The following is a 23,250-nucleotide window of genomic DNA, read 5'->3' as shown; positions in this document are numbered from 1 at the left end:
TCCTGTCTCGGTCGTCATGTGCGGTGTCCAAAAAAATGTTCCTTTCACAACACTTGCAAGCGAAACTGCCTAAGTCGTCAACGTCGCCCCAGTCTCCCCTTCCCCCTCGTCGTCGTCTCAGCGACGAACAACCTACGCGGTCTCCTCCGCCGCCACCTCCACCTGCGCGTGGGTGGTGACCAGGTTACGGTCTCCGTACACGTTGTCGATGCGCGAGGTGGTGGGCCAGAACTTGGACTGCCTGACCCACTCAGCCGGGAACGCAGCCGTCTCCCTGCTGTACGGCCTGTCCCACTTGTCGGACAGGACGACGGCGGCGGTGTGAGGCGCGTGCTTGAGGGGGTTGTTCTCCTTGTCGATGGCGCCGTTCTCGATGTCGCGAATCTCCTCGCGGATGGCGATCATGGCGTTGCAGAAGCGGTCCAGCTCCTGCTTGGACTCGGACTCGGTGGGCTCAATCATGAGAGTGCCAGACACGGGCCACGACATGGTGGGCGCGTGATAGCCGTAATCCTGCAGGCGCTTGGCGACGTCCTCGGGGCCGATGCCGGTCTTGTCCGTCATGGGCCTGAGGTCGATGATGAACTCGTGCGCGCACGTGCCGTTCTTGCCGGTGAAGAGGATGGGGAAGTGGTCCTCGAGCCTCTTCTTCATGTAGTTGGCGTTGAGAATGGCGCGCTTGGACGCGTTGGTCAGACCCTCGCTTCCCATCATGCTGATGTACGCGAAGGAGATGGGGAGGATCAGCGCGGAGCCGTAGGGCGCCGCGGAGACGACGCCGAACGGGGTCTCGCCGCCCGCCGGGGTGGCGCCGTCGAGCTCAGCGGAGGGGTGGTCCGGCATGAACGGCGCGAGGTGCTTCTTCACGCCGATGGGTCCCATCCCGGGCCCGCCGCCGCCGTGCGGGATGCAAAACGTCTTGTGGAGGTTGAGGTGGCAGACGTCCGCGCCGATGATACCCGGCGCGGTCAGTCCCACCTGCGCGTTCATGTTCGCGCCGTCCATGTACACCTGGCCGCCGTGCTTGTGGATGGTATCGCAGACGTCCTTGATGCCGTCCTCGTACACGCCGTGCGTGGACGGGTAGGTGACCATCAGAGCCGCGAGGTTCGCCGAGTGCTTCTCCGCCGCCGCCTTGAGCTCGGGGATGTTGATGTTGCCCTGGGCGTCGGTGCCGACGACGACGATCTTGTACCCGACCATCGCGGCGGACGCCGGGTTGGTGCCGTGCGCGGACACCGGGATGATGCACACGTCGCGATGGTGATCGCCGCGAGACTGGTGGTAGGCGCGGATGGCCATGAGACCGGCGTACTCGCCGGAGGCGCCCGAGTTGGGCTGGAGGGACATGGCGTCGAACGCGGTGATCTCGCACAGCTGCTTCTCGAGCTCCTGGAACATCTCGCGGTAGCCCGCGGTCTGCTCCTTGGGCGCGAAGGGGTGCATGTTGGCGAGCTCCGGCCAGGTGATGGGGATCATCTCGGTGGTGGAGTTGAGCTTCATGGTGCACGAGCCGAGCGCGATCATGGAGTGAACCAGGGAGAGGTCCTTCGCCTCGAGACGCGCGAGGTAGCGGAGCATCTCGTGCTCCGAGTGGTACGCGTTGAACACCGGGTGGGTGAGGAACCGGGACTTACGCGCGAGAAAGTCGCTGGCGTTGACCGACGGCGCGAGTGCCTCGGCGGTGAACGCCGGAGCGGAGCCCCCGTTGAGAGCGGCGAAGAGGGCGTCGACGTCTCCCATGGTGGTCGTCTCGTCGAAGGAGAGGCTCACAGTGTTGGCGTCGATCTTGCGGATGTTTATGCCCGCCTTCTGGCAGTCCGCCACCGCCTTGTCCGCGCCGGAGGGGCACCCGAGAGCCACCGTGTCAAAAAACGGCGCGGCCGGCTTGGCGAAGCCCATCTTCCCCGCGCCCTCCGCGAAGATGGACGCGAGTCCGTGGGTCTTATCGGCGATCGCCTTCAAGCCCTTGGGGCCGTGGTAGACGGCGTAGAGACCCGCCATGTTCGCCAGGAGCGCCTGCGCGGTGCAGATGTTGGACGTCGCCTTATCGCGGCGGATGTGCTGCTCGCGCGTTTGCATCGCCATGCGAAGCGCGGGGGCGCCGGTGGCGTCGATGGAGACGCCGATGATGCGCCCCGGCATGAGCCTCTTGTAGTCGTGCGAGGTGGCGAGGTAGCCCGCGTGGGGTCCGCCGAAGCCCATGGGGACGCCGAAGCGCTGCGCGGAGCCGATGCAGATGTCGGCGCCCCACTCGCCGGGCGGCACGAGCGAGGTGAGAGCGAGGAGGTCGGCGGCGGCGACAACCTTCGCGCCCGCCGCGTGCGCGGACTTGACCACGGGGGAGTAGTCGATGACGGCGCCGTCCGTGGCGGGGTACTGGAGGAGCACGCCGCACACGTCGTTACCCGAGTAATCGAAAGAGTTCTCGTCGCCGACCACGACGGTGAGCCCGAGGCCGTCGGCGCGGGTGCGGCACACCTCGATTGTCTGCGGGTGGCACTTGTCGGAGATGAGAAACTTGGGCTTCTTGCCGCGGTTCACCGCGGAGCACATCGTCATGGCCTCCGCCGCCGCGGTGCCCTCGTCGAGAAGCGAGGCGTTGGCCATGGGCAGCGCGGTGAGGTCGCTGATCATCGTCTGGTAGTTCAGGAGCGACTCGAGTCGGCCCTGCGCGATTTCCGCCTGGTACGGGGTGTACTGGGTGTACCAGCCGGGGTTCTCGAGGACGTTGCGGAGGATGACGGTGGGCACATGGGTGCCGTAGTAGCCGGTGCCCTGGTAGGACTTGAACACCTTGTTCTTGGACGCCATGGACTTGAACGTGGACAGGAACTCGGACTCGGAGAGCGGCTGCGTCCACTTGCCCATGTCCATCGATCCGGCGCGGCGAATGTCGGATGGAACGGTCGCGTCCACGAGCGCGTCCATGGAGTCGAAGCCGACGTACTTGGCCATCTCGGCCTCCTCCTTCTTCGTCGCGGAGTTGTGGCGACGCTCGAAGCTGTTCGTTTCGTGGTCGGACGCGGGATACGGTCAGCACTCGTCGCGGGGGGCGCGGACGATCGGGGGGACACTTGTAAAAAGCCCACGGCCGCGTTGCGTCCGTTCAGCGGATAAGCGGACGCGGTCTGAGCGGGCGGTGTGACGGGATGGGGGCGCACCTGTCGAGGGGCTTGAGGGCCTCGACCGCGATGGTGCGGACGGCTCCAGCGGCGAATCCGGGGTTGACGACCGCGCGGATGCCGGAGCCGGCCGCGTGGTGGGCCGCGGTGGCCAAGGGCGCGACCTGCTGGACACGGCGTGAAGGGGCGTTTTGAGTTGGATGGCTGGCGCGTCATCGGTGCGAGTGTTTTGAAAGATCGGGAGGCGCGCGCACCTGGCACCAAGCGACGGGCGCCGACGCGCCGAGGCGCGCGCCGGGGGTCACCGCCAGGCGGCGGAAGAGACCCGCGGCCGCACGGGAGGAGCGAGACATGGACATGGCGGTGCTGCTGCTCGCGTGCACAAAGTGACCGAGCAACAACACGCGATCGTGAGTTGGAGGGCCGAGAGAGCACGGCAACCGCATTGGATGGATGGACCCGGGTGCCCAGCTGGCCTTGCGAGGCTGGCCTATTTTTGGGGCAAATCGTATGCACGACAGTCAGGGCTAATTCATTCACGGACGAAACGATAGATCTTTTGCTCTCCCATCACCGTAATTTGGCATTAAATAGTTAGCGTCCCTCGTTGAGCTTGCGCATCAGGATCTCGTTCGACAGCGCGGGGTTCGCCCTGCCCCCGCTCTCCCTCAGCACCGCCCCGACGAAGAATCCCTTGAGCTTGTCCTTACCCCCGCGGTACTGCTCGAGCTGCCCCGGGTTCGCCTCGAGCACCCTGTCCACGATCGCTTCAATCTCCTTCGGGTCGGAGATCTGCTTCAGACCTCTCTCCTCGACGATGTCGCCGACCGATTTGTTTCCCTCCTTGCCCTCGAGCAGGTCGGGGAGGATGTCCTTCCCGATCTTGCCGCTGATCACGCCGTCCTCGATCAAGGTGCAAAACTCCGCAAGCTGCGTCGCGGACAGCGGCATCGACGACACCGCGACGTCCTTGGCGTTTTTAAGCCACGCCATCACGTCGCCGGTGAGCCAGTTGGCGCACTGCTTCGCGGGCGCCCCCGCCGCCAGCGCGGCGTCGAAGTACTCCACGAGTTCCTTATCCTCCACGAGCACCTGGACGTCCGCGGGGGGCAAGCCGAGGTCCGCGTACCTGGCGCGAATCGCTCCGGGCAACTCGGGCATCGCGGATGCGCACTTCTCCACAAACGCCTCGTCGAAGACCAGCGGAGGTAGGTCGGGCTCGGGGAAGTACCTGTAGTCCGCCAGGCCCTCTTTCTTGCGCATGGAAACCGTGCACTGCCTCCCCTCGTCCCACGTCCGCGTCTCCTGCACGATCTCGTCGCCTTTCCCCGCGCGAATGAGCGCCGTCTGTCGGTCAATCTCAAAGTCGATGGCGCGCGACATCGCGTTGAACGAGTTCATGTTCTTCACCTCAACCTTGGTTCCGAACGCTTCACGCCCCACCGGCCTGACGGACACGTTCACGTCGCATCGCATGCTGCCCTCCGAGAGGTTCCCGTCGCCGACGTCCAGGTACCGCACCAGCCGCCGCAGCTCGGCTCCGTACGCGGCAACCTCGCGGCCGGTTCGCATGTCGGGCTCGGAGACGATCTCGACGAGCGCCACGCCCGCCCGGTTGTAGTCCGCGAGGGCGTAGCCCGGCGTGTCGCCCTTGGCCGGGTAGTGGGTGAGCTTCCCGGCGTCCTCCTCGACGTGCGCTCGCGTGATCCCGATGCGTCTGACGCCGCCGCCGTCCTCGACGGGGATGACGACGTCGATGTATCCGCCCTCCGCGATGGGTTCGTCGAACTGGGAGATCTGGTAGCCCTTCGGCAGGTCCGGGTAGAAGTACTGCTTGCGGTCGAACTTGGACCGGCGGCGGACTCTGGCGTTGAGACCGAGGCCGAGCTGCACCGCCTTGCGGACCACCGCCTCGGAGAGGACGGGGTACGTGCCCGGGTAGCCCATGCAGGTGGGGCAGCAGTGCGTGTTGGGCTCGTCGCCGTACACCGCGGCGCACCGGCAGAACGCCTTGGTCCTGCAGTTGAGCTGGACGTGGGTCTCGATGCCGATCACCGCCTCGAACTGCACCTCGGCGTCCGCGCCCGTCCTGGAGGACGCGTCGGCGGAGGCTTTCTCCTCGGTCTTCGCGCGCGTCGGGGTGGACGACGGGGCGCGGCGAGGAAGGCGGATGGGACCCGCGCGCCGGCCGCGGGGCGAGGGGGAGGGACCACCCGCGCGGATCATCGCGGCGGTGGCGTGTGCGGCGGCCATGTCGACGATGGTGTCTCGCGAGGGCGCGCCACGTCGCTGTGCGAGTCGGGGGGTTTAGGGCATCGGGCGTGTTTCTCCTGGCTTGGCGTCATCTCACCCACCACACGGATAGAAAATTTCACCCATCGCGAGATTTTGCCGTGTAACCCGGTTCAGGATCCCGGGACCCACAGCCGATGACCCACGTTTCGTCCAACCTCGGATCAATTTCCTAAACCCTTATTTCGGCGCAGTGATGAATCAGTCAGCACCGGTGCGAGACGAACGCGCCGGAGCCGCCAAAGGCCCGAGAGAGAAAAGTCACGCGAGAGTGCCCATGCAAAAGCCATCGGCGGCCACTTGCGACGCGCTTCACACGCCGCCGCCGGTGTTCACGCCCGAACCCGCCAAAGGCGTACACGATGATGCTCTCTGCTGTCGCCTCCGCCGCGCACCCCCACCGCGCGGCCGCCAAGCTCGGCTCCCGCGCGCCCACCCGCGCGCTCAGGAACGCCGCCGTGGCGCCGCGCCGAAAGGTCGCTCGCCAGCTCATCGAGGCGACCATCAGCAAGGACAACGTGTTCGCCAACAACCCGGGCTCTCTGGCCGCGCTCAGCGCCATGGGGGTGAACAACCAGGTTCCGGTCACGCCCAACATGATGCCCTTCGAGGATCTGGCGTCGGCGACGATGCCCCACCGCGAGAGGCTCAAGGTCTTCTCCGGCAGCGCGCACCCCGAGCTCTCAAACGTGAGTCCTTTTTCTCCCAGCCAAAGGGGCGCTCTCTCTCCTCGGATCAACCCCGCGTATCGGCGTACCCGCGGAGGGTTGGCGTCACCCCGCGCCCTTCGCCGCGCTCGAAAACGTATTTCGATGCGATGCGAAACCGCTCGCGATCGCGTCGCGGCACCCGTGGACGCGAGGCGACGGCGGCGCGCGCGCCCCTTCACGCGGATTTCAAAAATTCGGTTCCCAAACCGTCGCCCTTTTTCGCCATTCGGCTAATTAATTAATCCGCTCCGCTCCGCCGCTGACCGCTCGCCCGCCCCCGCCGCTCCACGACAACAGGAGATCGCCAACTACCTCGGCATGGACCTCGGCGACAGGGTCATCAAAAAGTTCGCCGACGGCGAGGTCTACGTCCAGATCAAGGAGTCCATCCGCGGCTGCGACGTCTTCCTCGTGCAGCCCACGTGCCCGCCCAACGTCAACGACAACCTCATGGAGCTCCTCATCATGATCGACGCGTGCAGGCGCGCGTCGTGCCGCTCGATCACCTGCGTCATCCCCTACTACGGGTACGCCCGCGCCGATCGCAGGACCTCCGGCCGCGAGTCCATCGCGGCGAAGCTCGCGGCTAACCTGCTCACCCAGGCTGGCGCGACTCGCATCGTCATGCTGGACATCCACTCGCTGCAGACGATTGGATACTTTGACATTCCCGTGGACCACATCTACGGCGAGACGGTCATCCTGGACTACCTCACGTCCAAGGACTTCTCCCCGAAGGACCTCGTCGTCGTGTCCCCCGACGTCGGCGGCGTGCCGAGGGCGAGGGCTTTCGCGAAGAAGCTCTGCGACGCGCCCATGGCGATCATCGACAAGCGCCGCACGGGACATAACAAGGCGGAGGTGATGAACCTCATCGGCGAGGTTGAGGGTAAGGTTGCGATCATGCTCGACGACATGATCGACACGGGCGGGACCCTGGTGGCGGGCGCCAAGCTCCTCAGGGACCAGGGCGCTAAGGATATCTACGCGTGCGCCACACACGCCATCTTCTCGCCCCCCGCCGTGGAGAGGCTCGGATCTGGCGTCTTCACGGAGGTGATCGTGACCAACTCCATCCCGCACACGCCGGAGAGGGATTTCCCGCAGCTCACCGTGCTGAGCGTCGGTAACCTCCTGGGCGAGACCATCTGGAGGGTGCACAACGACAACCCGGTGAGCTTCAACAAGCTCTGAGCGGGTCAGTCAGGGGCGAAGTTGGGAGGGAAGGGGACGAACCCCGTCATTCGCAAACGAAACAAAAACTTAACACCTAGCTCGGGGGAGTGTTTTCGCGTGCCCCACGGTTGTACATGTAAATCTGATCACTTTTAGCCCAACAACAGCTTAACAACGAGAAGGGTTGAAGTACAACGCTAACGGGGGCGTCACACGGGAGAGTCACCCGGGATGGGCTCGAAACCCTCGGTGTTGTCGACGTTCACGAGCCACGTGGGCAACCCCGCGCCCTCGGTGCCCTTCCCCGTGGACCTGTCCCGGATCCGTCGCATCTGATCCTTCCATCGCACCCCTCTCAAGATGCGCGGCGGCATGATCCCCCTCTGCGCCCAAGCCGCGCGAAAGTCCGACATGCCCATGAAGAACGAGTCCGGGTGGTAGTACGTCGCGAACGCGTTCACCGGGTTGCCGTTGGAGTCCGTCGCGCTCAAACTCACGCGTATGAAGTACACGCCCTGCTTCCCGCCGGGATAATCGTCTCTCAGCGGAGAATTTTCGTCGATCTTATGTCGGATGTTCATGGGGGCGAACCCGAACCAAGCGCCGTACCCTTCGATCCCGTTGGTCAGCGACAGCTGGTGCACCCGCCCGCCGGTGACGAACACCTGCAGGTTGATCGTCACGTTGAGCAGGTCCACCTTGGCCGGGCGGATGATCTGAAGCCGGACGTTGACCTCTTCGTCGGTGAGGATGCAGTCGGGGTTGAACACCACCTGCTGCAGCGGCCTGAGCGCCCTGGCGACGATGACGGCGCCCGCGACGGAGAGTAGGAGCCAGTGCGTCCAGCCCTGTATCGCCAGCACGAACACCTCGTACCCGCTGGACGCGCTACGCGCCTGCCACCCGAAGATGCTGTCCGTGCTGAGTCTCACGCTCGTCAGAGACAACAGAAACTTATCTCTGAGCACGCCGTCTCGAGCGCCGTGCTCCACCACGGACACCACCGTCAGCGCCAGCGCGAACGCGACGATCAGCAGCACCTCCAGCGCAATCTCCAGCCTCAGAACCGCCCAGATGCTCAGCTCTTCGGTCAGCAGGTACCAGACGTCCTCCGCGAGAGATACGCTGAGCGCGCCCTCGTCCCCCTCAGCCGCGAAGGTCTCCTTGAATATCTGCCTGTCCGCGGTGTGCACGACTCCTCCCTGAAACTTGGGCCGCTCGTCGAGCCCCGCGAACTCGGGGAACCGTGAGGAGTCGCAGTTGACCTTCCCGGACTTCACGGACGACAGGACGTGCTCCGCGGGGGGCAACCGACGCGAGCCATCCTTGGGTTCGGGCGTGAACATCACGTTGCCGTTGTCCACGGTGAACGTGCCGTCCCCGCGCTCGGGAGACGCCCTCGGGTGGTCGTAGTAGTACCCGGACTTGTACGGCAGGCCCAACGCGCGCCGAAGGAGGTGCATGGTGCGTGGTGAGGTGATGACTCGGTCGGCGGAGTCGCAGCGCGCGGCGCAATCTGAAACAAGTCAGCCCGACAACTGAACCGCTTAACAACGAGGAAAATGATCCGCCGTGGTTCACACCTCGCGAGCGCCGTCCCCTGCGTCCGACTCGGGGCGGGTTCGCACTCGAACCCTCGCGCGCCGAGGATCGTCGTTTTCCGCACCGCCCTCGCGACATGTCCCTCTCCCCCGTCGTCCGGGCGGTACGGGACGCCGGCGAGAAGCTCACCGGATCGTCCAACCTGACCCGCGAGGAGTTCCTCGGGTGCGTCCGAGACCTGGACACCGCGCTTCGGTCGCCCGGGGACGACGGCGACGCCGCGTGCGCGGAGTTCTGCGCCGGTCCACCGGGCGCGCCGCACCGCGCGGCCCTCGCCTGGTTCGCGGGCAAGCTCCGCAAGGGAGTCGTCGCGGACGACGTCGGGGATCCGATGCGAAAGAGGGAGGACGTGTTCACCACCGCCGCCGCGCTGCAGGTGCTCGTCAGCGCGTCGGGCGGCGACCACCGCGCCACCTTCGGGCACACCTCCCGCGACGGCTCGCACGAGCGCTGGCCCAAGCGCGGATACGCGCTGTGCCACGCGCGCTGGGCCCCCACCGTCCTCGCACCCACCGGCATCCTGCCCCCGCTCCTCGCCCTGACCCGGGCCAAAACCGCGGGGCCCCAGGTGTGGATGCGAGCGCTGCAGCTCGCGGGGTCCATCGCGCGGTGCGACGACGCGGTGGCCCACGAGATGGCCCGCACGGGGTGGCCGCGGGTGTGCGCCGAGGTGGTGAAGGCGATACCGGACCAGGCATGGGACGAGGCGCGCGCGAGGGAGTTTATCGTGGAGCGAGAGGTTTGGCAGTGGCTCGACTCGCGGTTCGCGGCGTGCGCGCAAACGCACACGGACAAACCCCGCAATACCCTGCGATCGTTCACCGTCGTCGAGAGGCTGGGTCCCGAGGGGGGTGCCGAGGGGGGTGCCGAGGGGGGTGCCGTCGGCGGATGCGCCACGTCGGATGCGCCGTCGCTGTCGGACACGGAGTGGTACGGGAAGCTCGTCCGCGTGGACGGGACGAACGGGACGAGTTTGCTCGGGTTCGCCGTCGCCGCGTTCGACGACGCCGACGTGGCGGTGTTCCTCGCGGACGACGGGGGAGGCGGGCGGGTGGTGAGCGCCGGGGTGGGGCACGTGTCGCTGGTGCACGACAGGTTGCGTCCGTTACGGGAGCCGTTACAGGAGGCGTCGACGTCGGACGGACGATAGTTAGGTAGGTGACCCGTCGACTGATTTTTAAGCGTCGTCCCGAGTGAACGTCGATTCATCCCCGGGCAGTGAACCGAGAGGAATACCTATTAAAAGTTACCGCGTAAACGTCAAACTCGACGGAGCCGACACCCGTCGCGACGGCTCGAAGTCGCGCCCCCGCCCGGCTCGCTCACTTGCGTCGCATGGCCACGGTCAGCCCGCCGCCCGCGGCGGCGCCCCCGCCTTGCATCCCCAACCCGCCTTGCATCCGCATCGCCTTGAACACCTCCTTCATCCGCTCGTGCCCGCTCTTCGCCACCGCCAGCTTCATCTGCTCGCGATTCTCCCAGAGCAAAACGCCGGCGTCGCTCGCGGCTTTCACCGCGGCGGCGTACTCGTCCGTGCCCGTGGGGAAATCGCAGTAGAGCACGCACTCTGCGCTCCGCACCCTGCGCCGCTCCATCGCCCACAGCATGATCTGGTCCGCCACGTTCGGCGGGATCCCGGAGCCGTTCGTCGTCTTCCTCGCGTTGGGATGCGCGTGCGATTTGATGTACTTGATGATCTGCTCCGCGGCGACGCCCGTGTCCAGCGCTTCGTGCACCGCCTCGCGCGTCAGCATACCCACGTACAGGTTCGGCAGCCTGTAGTCCGGCCTGGTGAAGAGTCGCAAAATCTCGCACTCGACGTCGCTGAACGTGTACGCGTACACGCGAAAGTTGGTCTCGGCGATGATGTGCCCCCCCGGGTCCCCGCCGAGGGACGCGTCGCCATCCGCGACGTCCTTCCCTTCGCGCGGCTTTCCGTCGCCAGCTGTGTCGTCGTCGTCGTCTGGGTTGTTCTCGGTCCCCCCGCCGCCCGCCAGACCCGCGGTGAGCTGGGTGGGAACGTAGTACCCCTCCTTCCCCGGACCCGCGAACAGGTAGAGCAGGCCGAGGTGCGCGAGGTCCTCCGCGATGGCGCGCTGCGCGCTCGGCAAGTCGTCGACGCGGTAGGGCTGACCGACGGCTTGGAACGTGAGCCGGAGCATGAACCCGATGACGGCGGGCGCGACGAGGGTCCTGTCCCCGGGTGCCGACTTTTCATCCCCGCCCCCGTCCCCGTCGTCCCCATCGTCCCCGTCGTCGTCGTATGAATCGTCGTCGCTGACCGCGTCGCCGATGTCCCTGTGAACACCCGCGATGGACACTTCCGCCACCTTCTCCTCCATGGATCCCGCGACGTCGACGTACTGCCGAACGTACTCCGTCAGCAAAGTCCATATCTGCTCCCGCGCCGTGCTCAGGAGGAACCTGAACCCTTTTTCCGTGATGCCCCACCCGTTGGACTTGTTGGACTTCTCCGCGACGAGGCCCGCGCCGCGGAAGAGCGCGGCGACGTCGAGTCCGGGTCCTTTCCGCCTCTTCCCGCCTCTTCCCTCGTTTGGATTGGGGTTCAGTGAGAACTCCTTGACGTCGCGCCCCGTCAGCGTCATCAGCAGTGCCTCCCATCGCCCCTTGGCGAACTCCTCGATCTTCTCGGGCGATGGCCGCTTGCCCCCCATCGCGTCGTCGGGCGCCACGGTCGCCTCCACCTCGTCGCCCTCCGGGGCGAAGCACGTCTCGATCTGCGCGCGAACGCCCTTGACGAATCGGCGGTTCAGCCGGACGAGCTCCTTGCCGTCGGCGACGTACTCCTGGTCGCCCGCGGGAACGAGGACGCGGAGTCGTTTGAGCGCCAGCATGGACCGCGCGTGGCGATCCCTGTGCTCTTTCCCGGGCCGCACCCACGCGTCCATCTCCTCCCTCGCGATGCCCTCGTCCACGTACAGCAGCCGCATGACGTAGTGCTTGGCCAAGGATGGGAGCGAGCGGAGGACGGAGAGGCACGCCCAAGGGGACTGGTACAGGTGGTTGATCTGTCGCGAGCTCATGTCGGAGAGGAACCCGACGAACGCCGACCCCATGGTTCGCGTCCCTTTCCAATCGTACGCGCCGCCCGCGCGAGAATCTCTGGTTTCCTCTCACGCGACGGCGTCGGATTGTTTTGACGTCCAACCTCCGCTGACTACGAGGCTACGTCGGTGTTACGTCTAGGGCTAAAGGACCGGTGGTTCGTGGTCGTCTATCGGGTCCGCACCCCCGTCCGCCTGCGCCTCCGCCTCCGCCTGGTACAACAGCTCCTGCTCCTCCAGCTCCTTGTACGGGTCAAAGTCCGGCGCGGTGGGATCGCACTCGCCGTCCCGAACGATCAGCTGCGTCTCCACCCTGTGCTGCTTCTGAATGATGATCATCCCGCGGTACGTGTGAGGCTCCGTGCCCTCCGGATCGTCCAACGTCGTGGACATCGCGTCCTCCATCAGGATGTTGCCCTGCTTGTCGTAGCACTCGAACCGCCCGACGAAGACTCGGCCGTCGACGACCTTGACGCGAATCTCGCGGCCCATCATGCATCGCACGCGCGCGATGGCGGGGTGTTCCTTCTCCTCTCCATCCTCCGCTCCTCCGTCGCCGTCCTTCTTCGCGCCGGGTTTGCCGTACTCTTTGAGAGTCTCGGGATATCTCAGGTCCATCCTTCCCCCGCGCCCCTCGCGCGTCGCCGCTTGTGCGGGCCGCCCTCGCGCGACGAAACCAAACTCGTCTGTCAACGCAGAAAGAAACGCGGATTTCGAACCGGCCCCATCTCAGAGCGGCGGAGCGTCGGCCCGCGGGTGCGGGAAGCCATGGCGCCGGAGAGACCCACGGGCGGGAGGCGGAACGATCCCCGGTTCGCGGTGCGTCCCTCCGCGCCTCGTGCCGCGTTTAAATCCCCCCGATACCCGCCCGCGACGCGCGCCCGTCTCGTCGCAAACCTTTCACGAGTGCCGAACCACCACCCGCGATGCTCATCCATCGAACGCACCCGATCCGTCCGTCCCAATCCACGCAGGTGACGTCCAGCGCGCGGCCGGAGGGGTTCGCGCAGTCCGCAACGCTCGTGGCGAGGCCGTCCGCGGCGAGGGTTCGCTCCCGGGGCGCCTCCAACGACGCCGCGCGGGCGCACGGGCGGGGCGAGACCTTCGAGCTGCCCGGCTCGTCCATGTCCCGCTCCGGCCCCGTAGGGACCGCGTCCGCGGCGGCCAAGGGAGGATCGTCGACGCTCGGCGAGGCGACCGCGAAGCTCAGGTCCGCGACCGCCGCGTCGCTCGCGCGGCGAAGCGGGGCGAAGATCGTCCCGGGCGGCGGGAGGTTCTACGGGACGGACGACGCGACGAACGGGGGAGCATCGTCGTCCAAAAAAACTGGCTTCGGGGGCTCGTCGTCGCCCTCGTCCCGCGCGGGCCCCGCCTCGACGCCCTCCTCCGGACGTACCAGCGAGTCCCCAAAACCCTCTCAAACCCCTTCCGCCGATCGAGGCCGACCCCCGCCCGGATGCGTCGTCGTCCACGTCCTCGACGAGGCGAGGAACGAGCGGCGCGACTTCACCTGCGACTTGAAAACGCTGCTCGGACAGATGCGATACTTCAAGCAGCACCTCGCCGCCGACGTGGAGACCCGGCCGGAGGCGTCCGCGGAGCTGAGCGTCCACTGCGACATACCCACGTTCGAGTGGCTCGTGGATCACGTGGAAGGTCGGGACCCGCGCGTCACGAATCGGAACTGCGTGGCGCTGATGATATCCAGCGACTTTCTGCGCATGGCGTCGCTGACGGACAAATGCGCCGACTACGTCGCGGCGAACGCGCACCAGGTCTGCGCGCTCGGGGCGGACCTGGCGAACCTTCCGCGCGGTTTGCTGGAGAAGATCGGTCAACGGATGAGCGACGAGTCTCTGGAGTCGCTGCTGGCGACGAGCGACGAAGACGGCGTCCACGCGGCGCCTTCCGGAGGGCATCCGGAGGTTCGCGAGAGACCGAACGACTCGACCGACTCAAAACGCGCGCTCGCGGCGACGCTTTACCGCGTCAAGACCGAGGCGCTGATCGCGTCGAGGCGCGCGGACGCCGGGGTGACGATCGCCCGATGCGCCGCGTGCGGCTTGCTGTTCAGCGAGAAACACCGCTTCGGCTTACGATGCCCCAGGGCGAGGCGTCACGTGGACTATCACGGCGACGTCATCGCGCGACACGCGCCGATGAAAGACTTTGACGTGCACGCGCACATTGAGCGCCTCATCACGGCCCGCGGGCACGCGTGGAGGGACGTGTACTGGCACGTGTGGGGCGTCACGCACGTCATCGACAGGTGCGGTCGGTGCGGCGCCGTCGTTCCCGCGTCTGAGCTGACGCAGTGCGAGTACCACCCGAGGCCGGCGACGTTTGACGACGACGCCGATCCCTCGGTGGGTACGTTCGCGTGCTGCGGGTCGCGAGCGCCTCGATTCGATCCCACGGGGGGGATATCCGCCGGCGGGTGCGAGGGACGCGACCACGTGTTCCCCACGCTGGACACCGACGAGCCGAGGTTTTTGGAAGGGCGGCGGGCGCTGGAGACGGCGCGGCGGCGGCGGGGTTTGGCGTGCGAGCCGTTTTCGGCACGTCCCGCCGCGACCGCGCCGCCGCGCCCGGTCGACGACGACGGCGACGACCAATCGGAGATGGACGCGTGGCGCGCCACGCGTCCCGCGAACGACCTCGCGGACAACGGGATACACGCGTTCGGCGATCATCACTCCCCGGGGGGCGTCGACGTGACGTGGGAGGCGGCCGCCGCCATTGACGAGGGAACCGACAAGGGCGAAACGGAAAAGGCGGAGTCCGGAAGGAGCGACACCGACTCGGACCGGGAGATTCTGCCCTTCGACCACGACTACGACACGGAGGCGGAGATGGAGGGTCGGCGGGAGCGGTGGGGTTATAATCCCGCGTACGTACCGATGCCCGGCCAAGAGAAACCTCCGAAGGGGACTCCAGCAGAGAGGAATCCTCCAGCAGAGAAACCGACGAAACAACAGACGAACGCGTCGACGCGAGGGACGCGAACAAAGTCGGACGACTCCGATTCCTCCCGCCTCGACTCGGACCTCTCCGACGACTCCGACTCCGACTCGTTGGACGGATCGAGACGCAAAGCGTCGGACAACAAAGTGTCGTACAAAGCGCCAGTCGGACAAAGGTACAAGCGCGGGACGCTCGAAGCCGCGCGGCTCGGGACCAACGCGGACGAACGCGCGGCTTCGCGTAGGAACGCGAGGCGTAACGCTCACCGGAAGAAGCCGTCCCCGGTTGGACGTCCAGGAAGCTCGCCCGCGCCGCCGCCGATCGAGTCGCACCGAGCGGAGCTCGTGTACGGCCTGCCCCGCGCCACGTACGAGTCGCTCCCGAAGGGGTACCAGCGGGGGGTACGGACGGAGTGGAGGGACGAGGAGGAGGCGCGGAGGGTGGCGAAGATCAAGGTTCGCATGGCGCGACGCGCGGCGAAGCGGGTCGGGGTGAGCGGTCCCACGCAAGTGAGCGGTCCCACGCAAGTGAGTGGTTTCCAGCAAGTGAGTGGTTTCCAGCCGCGGTCGGTTCGGGAAGCCGCGGAGCGGTTCGGTCTCGACGTGGGTCTGGGCGCCAAGCCCGACCGAGCGTCGTGGCTCGCGCTCGCGGACATGGGGCTCCTGGACCTCCGCGCGATGAAGATCGCGGCGGAGAGGGACGAGGAGGAACGGGAGAAGAGGGGGGACGGGTCCGTCGCTCGCGGGGGCGGCGGCGGTGGGCGGAAGCGGGGTGGGGGTGGGGCGGCGGTGGGCGCCGGGCCCGCGTCGTCGGGGGGGCGCTGGGTCGGGTGAATGACGACTCGGAACGAGAGCACCCGTCGCTTTTTATTAAACAGAGCGATTCGGAAGCCGTCCGAAGCGTTCTAGTGCGTCGATTCAGTACGTGTAGTCCACCTCGTCGACGAACCCGGGCTCGCCCTCGACCGGCGGCCACCGCTTCACCCGCTGCTGCGGCTGCACCACCCGTCCGGTGTACGTGAACCCGGCGACCCAGGAGTAGTTGGCGCGCCAGTAGTCGATGGCCCACCGCACCGTCGGAAACGCGAAATCGTCGTCGTCCATTCGTTCGATCTCTTCGTACGTGAAGTACCCAGCGTCGAGGGATTCCGTCCCGTCCGTGGTCAACGCGGGCGGCACGTGCTCGCCCGTGGCGTCGTCCATCGTCCCGCCGGCGATCGTCGCCACGTACAGGAGCTGCACCTGCCCCGGGAGGTTGTACACGGAGAGGAGGACGCCGGGAGTTATCGACGCGCCGGATTCTTCGAACGCTTCCCGCGCCGCGCCCTCCCTGGACGTCTCGCCGAGCTCCATGAAGCCCTGGGGGAGGCCCCACTTGCCGATGCGGGGTTCGATGCCCCTTTTGCACAGGAGAATTTTCTCCGTTGGGGGGAAGCCCTTGGGAGACCCCGGGTCCACCTGGGGACAGGGACGAGGATGCGAAAATTGCGATTGTCAGCGACGCGGGCGCGGGCGGGGCACCGGACGACGACGCGGGCGGGTAGCTGAACAGAGGGCGCGCGGCGGTCGCGGCCGCGGTCGACGACTCACCCACACCGCCACGGAGCCGACCACGACCTTCGGGTTCCTGTAGTCCACGAACCCGCATGTGGTGCACACGTCCCTCTCGCGCGCGTCGCCGGGCGGCACCGACCGCTGGAACGAGGGCTCGACCCGCGGCGCGCCGCCGCCGCCGCCGTCGGCCCGGTCGGACGCGGCGCGGGTCGGGACGCGTCGTGGCTTGGGTCTGACGCGCCCGGCCGAGGGAGCGAAGGCCGCGCGCGTCGCCATCACTCGCGCCGAGACGAGGCTGCGGCCCTGCGTACACAGCAGTCTGCTGCTGTTTCCCGAAATAAACACGGAAATAAAGTGCGTGACTGAAGCGCGTGCGGCTTCGGGTCGTAATTGACATTAAATGGATGACGTTTATATTTTTACAAATCGCCTCTCAGGGCATTGAATCGTTTGATACCAAGTCCACCTGTCGAATGACAGGTTTCTAAGTTGAAAGAGCCCCAAAGGGTTCTGTAGTGTAGTGGTTTAGCACTCTGGACTTTGAATCCAGCGTCCCCGGTTCGAACCCGGGCAGAACCTGGACTTGATTCCGACCTTTTTATTGCATTTTTGCAGTCGCCCCCGTCACTTGCAACACGCGAACGATGCTCGGAGCCGTCGGCGTGGCTCGCCCGTCGCTCGCCTCCCTCGCCGCGCGCGCCCTCACCCCTCATCGCCGCGCGCGTCGCGTCCACGCCCCCGGGAGCATCCTCTCCATGGCGGCACCCAAGATCGCCAAAGATGGTGGCGAGAAGGTCTATCCCGAGGAGTGCCGCGTCGAGGTCGGCGGGCTCCAGTACCGCCGCTGCGCGGCCGCGCTCGTGTTCAACCCCAACGGCGACGTCCTCTTGGGCGAACGATCGGACCGTCCCGGGAGTTGGGGCATGCCGCAGGGCGGCATCGAGATCGGAGAGTCGCAGTCGGCCGCGGCGACGCGGGAGCTCTACGAGGAGGTTGGCATGAGGCCAGGCGACACCGCGGGACTCTCGCTCGTCGCCGAGGTGCCCGCGGACGAAAACTTCTGCTACGCCGCGGGGGGGTGGCTCGCGGAGAAAGGACTCGCGGGCCAGCGCCTCGAGTTCACGCTGTTCCATCTCGCCACGACGGACGACCCGACGCCGCTGTGCAACCTGGAGGGCATGGCGGGCGAGAGCAGGGAGTTCACCCGCGTGCGCTGGGCTTCGTGGGACGAGGCGGTGAGCGCGGTGTGGGAGAGCAAGCGGGGTCCGTACGTGCGGGCGAGGGAGCTGGCGGTGCCCGTGATCGAAAAGTACCTCGCGGGGGAGAAGTGACGGGTTTAGACGTGGACGACAGTCGTAGCCAAATCCAATCCAAACACCGTCGAAACTCTCGTCCGCCGCGTGTGATGGGAGAGACTCGCCGTTAGTCTATTGTCCGATCGATCTGGGTGCGCTCTCGACTGTTTCAGCACTCACGGCGGAGTGGAGATTCTAGGCCCACCGCAATCCTTGCACGTAGAGCGCCGACGACCGTGCTCGCAGATTCGAGACCCGCCGCACTCCTTGCACTCAGAGCGCCGACTACCGTGCTCGCAGATTCCAGACCCACCGCAATCCTTGCAGTAACGACGCTCACGACCGTGCTCGCAGATTCCAGACCCACCGCAATCCTTGCACATAGAGCGCCGACGACCGTGCTCGCAGATTCCAGACCCGCCGCACTCTGTGCACATAGAGCGCTGACGGCCGTGCTCGCAGATTTGAGACCCGCCGCACTCCTTACACTGAGAGCGCCGACGACCGTGCTCGCAGATCTGAGACCCACCGCACTCCTTGCACCGATAGCGAATACGACCGTGCTCGCAGATTGAGCCCCCGCCGCACTCCTTGCACTGAGAGCGCTGACGGCCGTGATCGCAGATTCCAGACCCACCGCACTCCGTGCAATGATAGCGCTGACGGCCGTGCTCGCAGATTCCAGACCCACCGCACTCCGTGCACATAGAGCGCCGACGACCGTGCTCGCAGATCTGAGACCCACCGCACTCCGTGCACGTAGAGCGCCGACGACCGTGCTCGCAGATTCGAGACCCGCCGCACTCCTTGCACTCAGAGCGCCGACTACCGTGCTCGCAGATTCCAGACCCACCGCAATCCTTGCAGTATCTGCGCTTACGACCGTGCGGACAAGCGCTGCACACCTTGCACTTCGACCGGTACTTCACCCCGTGCTCGCATGGCCCCTTCGTGTAAGGGGCTCTCTTCCGCTTCACGCCCTTCTTGGTCACCTCCTCTCCTTCCTGCTCCGTGTCCTCGACTTCACCGTCCTCGTCGAGGGACACTCTCACGTTCGGTCGCCAAATCGACTGCATCCCTCCCCGCGCCCCGAGGAGTGCAGCGCCCGACATGCGCCCGCGACGCCACGACGACAGATGCGCGGATACTTCAGCCAGTTCGGCGAGGTCACCCGCCTGCGTCTCTCCCGCAACAAGATGGCGCTTGTCCTTGTTGCGCACCGTGCTGTGGCTGAAATACATACGTCAACGTCACGCGAGTTACCCATGTAAATCGCGCATATAGAGTCAGACATTTTTCGTCAGTCAGCGGCAGGGTCGGTGAACTTTGAGGAACTTTCACTCGACAAAGTGGCGCTATGGGTTTTTGGTCTCATCGGGTGCGCCGAGTTTTGATTGGCTAATGGAAAAATTGACGGTCACCCTTCAAGTCGGGTGTGCGCGCACGAGTACTGAAACGTCGACATCGAAACTCCCGCCGCTTCTTCGTGGCTGGGAGCGACCCTCGCTTTATCGGGGTCCCCACTCTCGATCGTCGCACCCCGCGCGCGTCACAGACTCACTCGATTCGTCACGAAATGAGCGCATTCACCGTCGCCACCTCCGCCATCGGTACGTCACCCGCGTCGCGCGTCCCCACCGCGGCCGGGACGCGTCCAGCCCCCGTCGCGCGCTCGGCGCCCTCTGTCTTCCAGATAGGATTTGTTCGCTTTCGTCGGGTTTTTATTCCTTCTCCGTCGGGGCTTCCCGCGCTCGCTTCGCGCGATATCTCGGCCAGCCCCGGCCGTCGCCGCGGCGGCGGTGGATTCGGTGTTCGCGCCATGACGTCGAATCCGATCGCGTTCGCATCCGAGGCGAGCGCCGCGTGCCGTGCTCGAGCGCTCTTTCCTGAACCGTCGTTTGATCTCCGATCGAAAAAGCCGCGCCCGCCGCGGGTGCGAGATCTCACCGCCGACCGCGTCTGACCCCGCCCCCGAATCCTCCCTCCCCCGCAGGCGTGACCGCCAAGGTGACCTCCAAGGTCGCCGCGAAGAAGACCGCCGCCGCGCCCCTCTCCGCGCGCGCCGCCGTCTCCGGCGTCTCCGCCAAGGCGTTCGCCGCCCGCTCCCACGCCAAGGTTGCCTCCAAGGCGGCCGCGGCCCGCGTCGCCACCGTGTTCGCCGCGGACAAGCCCGACCGCTCCAACGCCGACGCCCCCGACGCTGGCAAGGGCCAGAAGGTCATGATCCTCGGCGGCGACGGCTACTGCGGCTGGGCCACCGCCCTCCACCTCTCCAACCGCGGCTACGAGGTCGCCATCGTCGACAACATGTGCCGCCGCACCTTCGACGACCAGCTCGGATTCAACTCGCTCACCCCGATCAAGGGCATCCACGAGCGCGTCCGCGTCTGGGAGGAGGTGTCCGGCAAACGCATCCAGCTCTACGTCGGCGACATCTGCGACTACGAGTTCCTCTCCGCGGCGTTCCAGGCGTTTGAGCCCACCGCGTGCGTGCATTTCGGCGAGCAGCGCTCGGCGCCGTACTCGATGATGGACCGCTCCCGCGCCGTGTTCACCCAGACCAACAACGTCATGGGCACCATCAACGTGTGCTACGCCATCAAGGAGTTCGCCCCCGAGTGCCACCTCATCAAGCTCGGCACCATGGGCGAGTACGGCACCCCCAACATCGACATCGAGGAGGGGTACATCACCATCGAACACAACGGCCGCACCGACACCCTCCCGTATCCCAAGCAGGGCAACTCCTTCTACCACCTCTCCAAGTGCCACGACTCCGCCAACATGCTCATGTGCACCAAGACGTGGAAGATGCGCACCACCGACCTCAACCAGGGCGTCGTCTACGGCGTCGCCACCCCGGAGACGATGATGGACGACAGGCTCGTCAACAGGCTCGACTACGACGCCGTCTTCGGCACCGCGCTCAACCGCTTCGCCATCCAGGCCGCCGTGGGCCACCCCATGACGGTTTACGGCAAGGGCGGCCAGACCCGCGGCTTCCTGAACATCACCGACACGTGCAAGTGCATCCAGATCGCGTGCGATAACCCCGCGCCCCCCGGCGAGATGAAGATTTACAACCAGTTCACCGAGCAGTTCAGCGTGAACGAGCTCGCCGCGCTCATCACCGAGGCTGGCCAGAAGCTGGGCCTCGATCCCCAGGTGATCAACGTGCCCAACCCCCGTACGGAGATGGAGGAGCACTACTACAACGCCAAGCACTCGAAGCTTCAGGATCTCGGCCTCGAGCCCAACCTGATGAAGGAGAGCATCCTCGAGTCGCTTCTCACCACCGTCGTCAAGTACAAGGACAACGTGGACCAGCGCCTCATCCTCCCCGGCGTGAACTGGACCGAGTCCGCGTCCGTGGGCAAGACCATCGCCAAGGTTTAAGCGGCTGAGGTTCGGAAGGTTTCGGCTGTGAGTTGCGCGCACGTCTTCAACCGAGGGGTCGAAGACGGACAAATTGTTTTTATTCGTTTGGTGGGTTTCAGAGTTGGAAGGGTTTAGAGCAGGGTTTCGCGCTAGCTAGCTCGCATGCATAATAAATAGGACAGCAGAGCTCGCACGCAAGGGTAGCCCATCGTACGTAGTCCACGACGAACGCGCGCGCCATCACTCGAGAATTTCCGGTTAAGAATCGTGGTTTTTAAACTCTTCACTATGGCACAATTCGAGGCTAAATAGGCCTCGACGCAGCACAAATCCACACACGCGCCGGTCCACGGCGCACCGTATCTCTAATAAACAAAGTTAGCAGGGAACACGGCGAAGGCGATTACTTGCCCCACTTGGTGGCGGTGAGCTCCGCGAGGTCGACCACGCGCTGGGAGTAGCCCCACTCGTTGTCGTACCAGGCCACAACCTTGATGAGGTCGTCGCCCATCACCATGGTGAGCGCGGCGTCGATGGTGGTGGACACGTCGGAGCAGCGGAAGTCGATGGAGACGAGGGGCTCGTCGGCGACGGCGAGGATGCCCTTCATGGGGCCCTCGGCAGCCTCGCGGAAGGCGGCGTTGATCTCCTCGGCGGTGCACTTCTTCTCGGTCTGGATGCACATGTCGACGACGGAGACGTTGGGGGTGGGCACGCGGAGCGCGATGCCGTTGAGCTTGCCCTTGAGCTGGGGGAGGACGAGGGCGACAGCCTTGGCGGCACCGGTGGAGGTGGGCACGATGTTGAGCGCGGCGGCGCGGGCGCGGCGGAGATCGCGGTGGGACGCGTCGAGGATGCGCTGGTCGCCGGTGTAGGAGTGGGTGGTGGTCATGAGACCCTTGACGATGCCGAACTTGTCGTCGAGAACCTTGGCGAAGGGCGCGAGGCCGTTGGTGGTGCACGACGCGTTGGAGATGATCTTGTCGGCGTGGGTGTACTGGTCCGCGTTGACGCCCATCACGTAGGTGGGGATGTCGTCGCCCTTGGCGGGGGCGGTGATGAGCACCTTCTCGGCGCCAGCCTCGAGGTGCTTGGACGCGCCGGGGGTGTCGATGAAGACGCCGGTGCCCTCAATCACGAGCTGCACGCCGAGCTTCTTCCAGGGGAGCTGGAGGGGATCGCGGGAGGACACGATCTCGATGGACTTGCCGTCGATGGAGATGTGGGTGTCGTCGACGATCTTCACGTCGGCGTTGAAGGTGCCGAGGATGGAGTCGTACTTGACGAGGTGGGACGCCTGCTTGACACCGCCGGAGTCGTTGATGGCGACGACCTCGAGGTTGGAGGACGCGCGTCCGTGCCAGCAGCGGAGGAAGTTGCGGCCTGCGGATCATCGAGGGGGTTGGATTGGTCAGCGCCCGGCGTTTTCTAGGGTGAGACGATCGATCTCGGAAAAAAAGCCCCCTCCGCTGCGAGCCCGCTCGCGGCAGTTGCGATCGGGGATGGAAATCCGACTCGGAGGGCGCGGTGACGGGGACGCACCGATGCGGCCGAAACCGTTGATGGCGACCTTGACCTTAGCCTCGGTGACGGTGTTAACGGCGGCGGCCTGTGGAATGAGGGGGCGATCGGGTCAGCGCTCGTTCGCGACGACGGGCGAAGGGAGACGCGCGCGGGTTCCGTGGCGGGGTGGTAACGAGATATTCCCAGCAGGTCGATGGATAAAATTGGGAGGAGCGCGCACCTTGACGGCCTTGCCGCGCTTGAGGCCGGCGGTCTGACCGCGGAACTCAGCCTGCGAGGAAAGGGGAATATGGATGATGGGGTGTTTCATCAGTCGACGCGTTCGTCGCGCGTGAACCCGGGTCGGGTCGGGACGGTCGGCGCGATTTCCGCGACAGTCCCGCGCGGATAGGGCTTCCCCGGAAGCGAGGAGCTCCGAGCCGATTGGACCCGACGCGGAAAGCGCGCGCGTGCGACCCGCGCGGGTCGTGCCGTGCGCGTGATCGGCCGCTCACCTTCAGGGAGGGGGTGGTGGTAGCGAAAGCGGCCATTTTAAACTAAAGTGGCGCGTGGAAGCGTGCGTGTGC

General features: G+C 66.0%; 13 protein-coding genes across 13 annotated transcripts; 5 read left to right on the top strand and 8 right to left on the bottom strand.

The window, feature by feature from the left end:
• Positions 1-20: 20 nt before the first annotated feature.
• On the bottom strand, positions 21-3,452 carry GCSP (glycine cleavage system p-protein). Its single transcript, XM_002503431.1, has 3 exons — positions 3,290-3,452; positions 3,165-3,207; positions 21-3,004 (listed from the first exon to the last, which is right to left on the bottom strand). Exons 1-3 carry the CDS (start codon positions 3,339-3,341, stop codon positions 133-135), a joined length of 2,967 nt encoding a protein of 988 aa, XP_002503477.1. The 5' UTR covers positions 3,342-3,452; the 3' UTR covers positions 21-132.
• A 267-nt stretch (positions 3,453-3,719) lies between these two features.
• MICPUN_83264 (predicted protein) lies at positions 3,720-5,351 on the bottom strand (the record flags this gene model as incomplete). Its single annotated transcript, XM_002503430.1, has 1 exon — positions 3,720-5,351. The coding sequence occupies one exon, from the start codon at positions 5,349-5,351 to the stop codon at positions 3,720-3,722; it is 1,632 nt and encodes a 543-aa protein (XP_002503476.1).
• Positions 5,352-6,046: 695 nt separating this feature from the next.
• Positions 6,047-7,321, top strand: MICPUN_83316 (predicted protein; the record flags this gene model as incomplete). Its single annotated transcript, XM_002503788.1, has 2 exons — positions 6,047-6,106; positions 6,425-7,321. The coding sequence occupies 2 exons, from the start codon at positions 6,047-6,049 to the stop codon at positions 7,319-7,321; spliced, it is 957 nt and encodes a 318-aa protein (XP_002503834.1).
• Positions 7,322-7,512: 191 nt separating this feature from the next.
• On the bottom strand, positions 7,513-8,766 carry MICPUN_59832 (predicted protein; the record flags this gene model as incomplete). The annotated part of the gene is made up of 1 exon (XM_002503429.1): positions 7,513-8,766. One exon carries the CDS (start codon positions 8,764-8,766, stop codon positions 7,513-7,515), a length of 1,254 nt encoding a protein of 417 aa, XP_002503475.1.
• Positions 8,767-8,981: 215 nt separating this feature from the next.
• On the top strand, positions 8,982-10,055 carry MICPUN_59831 (predicted protein; the record flags this gene model as incomplete). The annotated part of the gene is made up of 1 exon (XM_002503787.1): positions 8,982-10,055. One exon carries the CDS (start codon positions 8,982-8,984, stop codon positions 10,053-10,055), a length of 1,074 nt encoding a protein of 357 aa, XP_002503833.1.
• Positions 10,056-10,328: 273 nt separating this feature from the next.
• On the bottom strand, positions 10,329-11,982 carry MICPUN_68288 (predicted protein; the record flags this gene model as incomplete). The annotated part of the gene is made up of 4 exons (XM_002503428.1): positions 10,329-10,826; positions 10,905-11,115; positions 11,266-11,439; positions 11,491-11,982. Coding segments are annotated over 4 exons (1,375 nt in total), but the record flags the coding sequence as incomplete, so codon positions are not given.
• Positions 11,983-12,114: 132 nt separating this feature from the next.
• MICPUN_59829 (predicted protein) lies at positions 12,115-12,588 on the bottom strand (the record flags this gene model as incomplete). Its single annotated transcript, XM_002503427.1, has 1 exon — positions 12,115-12,588. The coding sequence occupies one exon, from the start codon at positions 12,586-12,588 to the stop codon at positions 12,115-12,117; it is 474 nt and encodes a 157-aa protein (XP_002503473.1).
• A 150-nt stretch (positions 12,589-12,738) lies between these two features.
• On the top strand, positions 12,739-15,767 carry MICPUN_59828 (predicted protein; the record flags this gene model as incomplete). The annotated part of the gene is made up of 2 exons (XM_002503786.1): positions 12,739-12,789; positions 12,945-15,767. 2 exons carry the CDS (start codon positions 12,739-12,741, stop codon positions 15,765-15,767), a joined length of 2,874 nt encoding a protein of 957 aa, XP_002503832.1.
• Positions 15,768-15,851: 84 nt separating this feature from the next.
• On the bottom strand, positions 15,852-16,763 carry MICPUN_59827 (predicted protein; the record flags this gene model as incomplete). Its single annotated transcript, XM_002503426.1, has 2 exons — positions 15,852-16,391; positions 16,524-16,763. 2 exons carry the CDS (start codon positions 16,761-16,763, stop codon positions 15,852-15,854), a joined length of 780 nt encoding a protein of 259 aa, XP_002503472.1.
• A 479-nt stretch (positions 16,764-17,242) lies between these two features.
• Positions 17,243-17,818, top strand: MICPUN_59826 (predicted protein; the record flags this gene model as incomplete). Its single annotated transcript, XM_002503785.1, has 1 exon — positions 17,243-17,818. The coding sequence occupies one exon, from the start codon at positions 17,243-17,245 to the stop codon at positions 17,816-17,818; it is 576 nt and encodes a 191-aa protein (XP_002503831.1).
• Positions 17,819-17,958: 140 nt separating this feature from the next.
• MICPUN_101331 (predicted protein) lies at positions 17,959-18,894 on the bottom strand (the record flags this gene model as incomplete). Its single annotated transcript, XM_002503425.1, has 1 exon — positions 17,959-18,894. One exon carries the CDS (start codon positions 18,892-18,894, stop codon positions 17,959-17,961), a length of 936 nt encoding a protein of 311 aa, XP_002503471.1.
• Positions 18,895-20,002: 1,108 nt separating this feature from the next.
• MICPUN_97632 (predicted protein) lies at positions 20,003-21,178 on the top strand (the record flags this gene model as incomplete). The annotated part of the gene is made up of 1 exon (XM_002503784.1): positions 20,003-21,178. The coding sequence occupies one exon, from the start codon at positions 20,003-20,005 to the stop codon at positions 21,176-21,178; it is 1,176 nt and encodes a 391-aa protein (XP_002503830.1).
• Positions 21,179-21,414: 236 nt separating this feature from the next.
• GAPA (glyceraldehyde-3-phosphate dehydrogenase a chloroplast precursor) lies at positions 21,415-23,247 on the bottom strand. Its single transcript, XM_002503424.1, has 4 exons — positions 23,179-23,247; positions 22,905-22,955; positions 22,703-22,769; positions 21,415-22,543 (listed from the first exon to the last, which is right to left on the bottom strand). Exons 1-4 carry the CDS (start codon positions 23,212-23,214, stop codon positions 21,564-21,566), a joined length of 1,134 nt encoding a protein of 377 aa, XP_002503470.1. The 5' UTR covers positions 23,215-23,247; the 3' UTR covers positions 21,415-21,563.
• Between the last annotated feature and the right edge of the window lie 3 nt (positions 23,248-23,250).

This window comes from Micromonas commoda, chromosome 7 (assembly GCF_000090985.2).
Source record: "Micromonas commoda chromosome 7, complete sequence".
Classification (NCBI taxonomy): Eukaryota; Viridiplantae; Chlorophyta; class Mamiellophyceae; order Mamiellales; family Mamiellaceae; genus Micromonas; species Micromonas commoda.
The sequence above is the reverse complement of the archived record's forward strand: the minus strand, read 5'-3'. Positions and strand labels throughout refer to the sequence as shown.

Bases quoted from the DNA above. Each gene is read 5' to 3' on its own strand.
- GCSP (XM_002503431.1), bottom strand. From the start codon at position 3,341: ATGACGCGCCAGCCATCCAACTCAAAACGCCCCTTCACGCCGTGTCCA. The intron at 3,208-3,289 runs GTCGCGCCCTTG...TCGCCGCTGGAG, and splicing joins CTTCACGCCGTGTCCAGCAG to CCGTCCGCACCATCGCGGTC. The intron at 3,005-3,164 runs GTGCGCCCCCAT...CGAAACGAACAG, and splicing joins GCCCTCAAGCCCCTCGACAG to CTTCGAGCGTCGCCACAACT.
- GAPA (XM_002503424.1), bottom strand. From the start codon at position 23,214: ATGGCCGCTTTCGCTACCACCACCCCCTCCCTGAAG. The intron at 22,956-23,178 runs GTGAGCGGCCGA...CTTTCCTCGCAG, and splicing joins CCACCACCCCCTCCCTGAAG to GCTGAGTTCCGCGGTCAGAC. The intron at 22,770-22,904 runs GTGCGCGCTCCT...CTCATTCCACAG, and splicing joins AGCGCGGCAAGGCCGTCAAG to GCCGCCGCCGTTAACACCGT.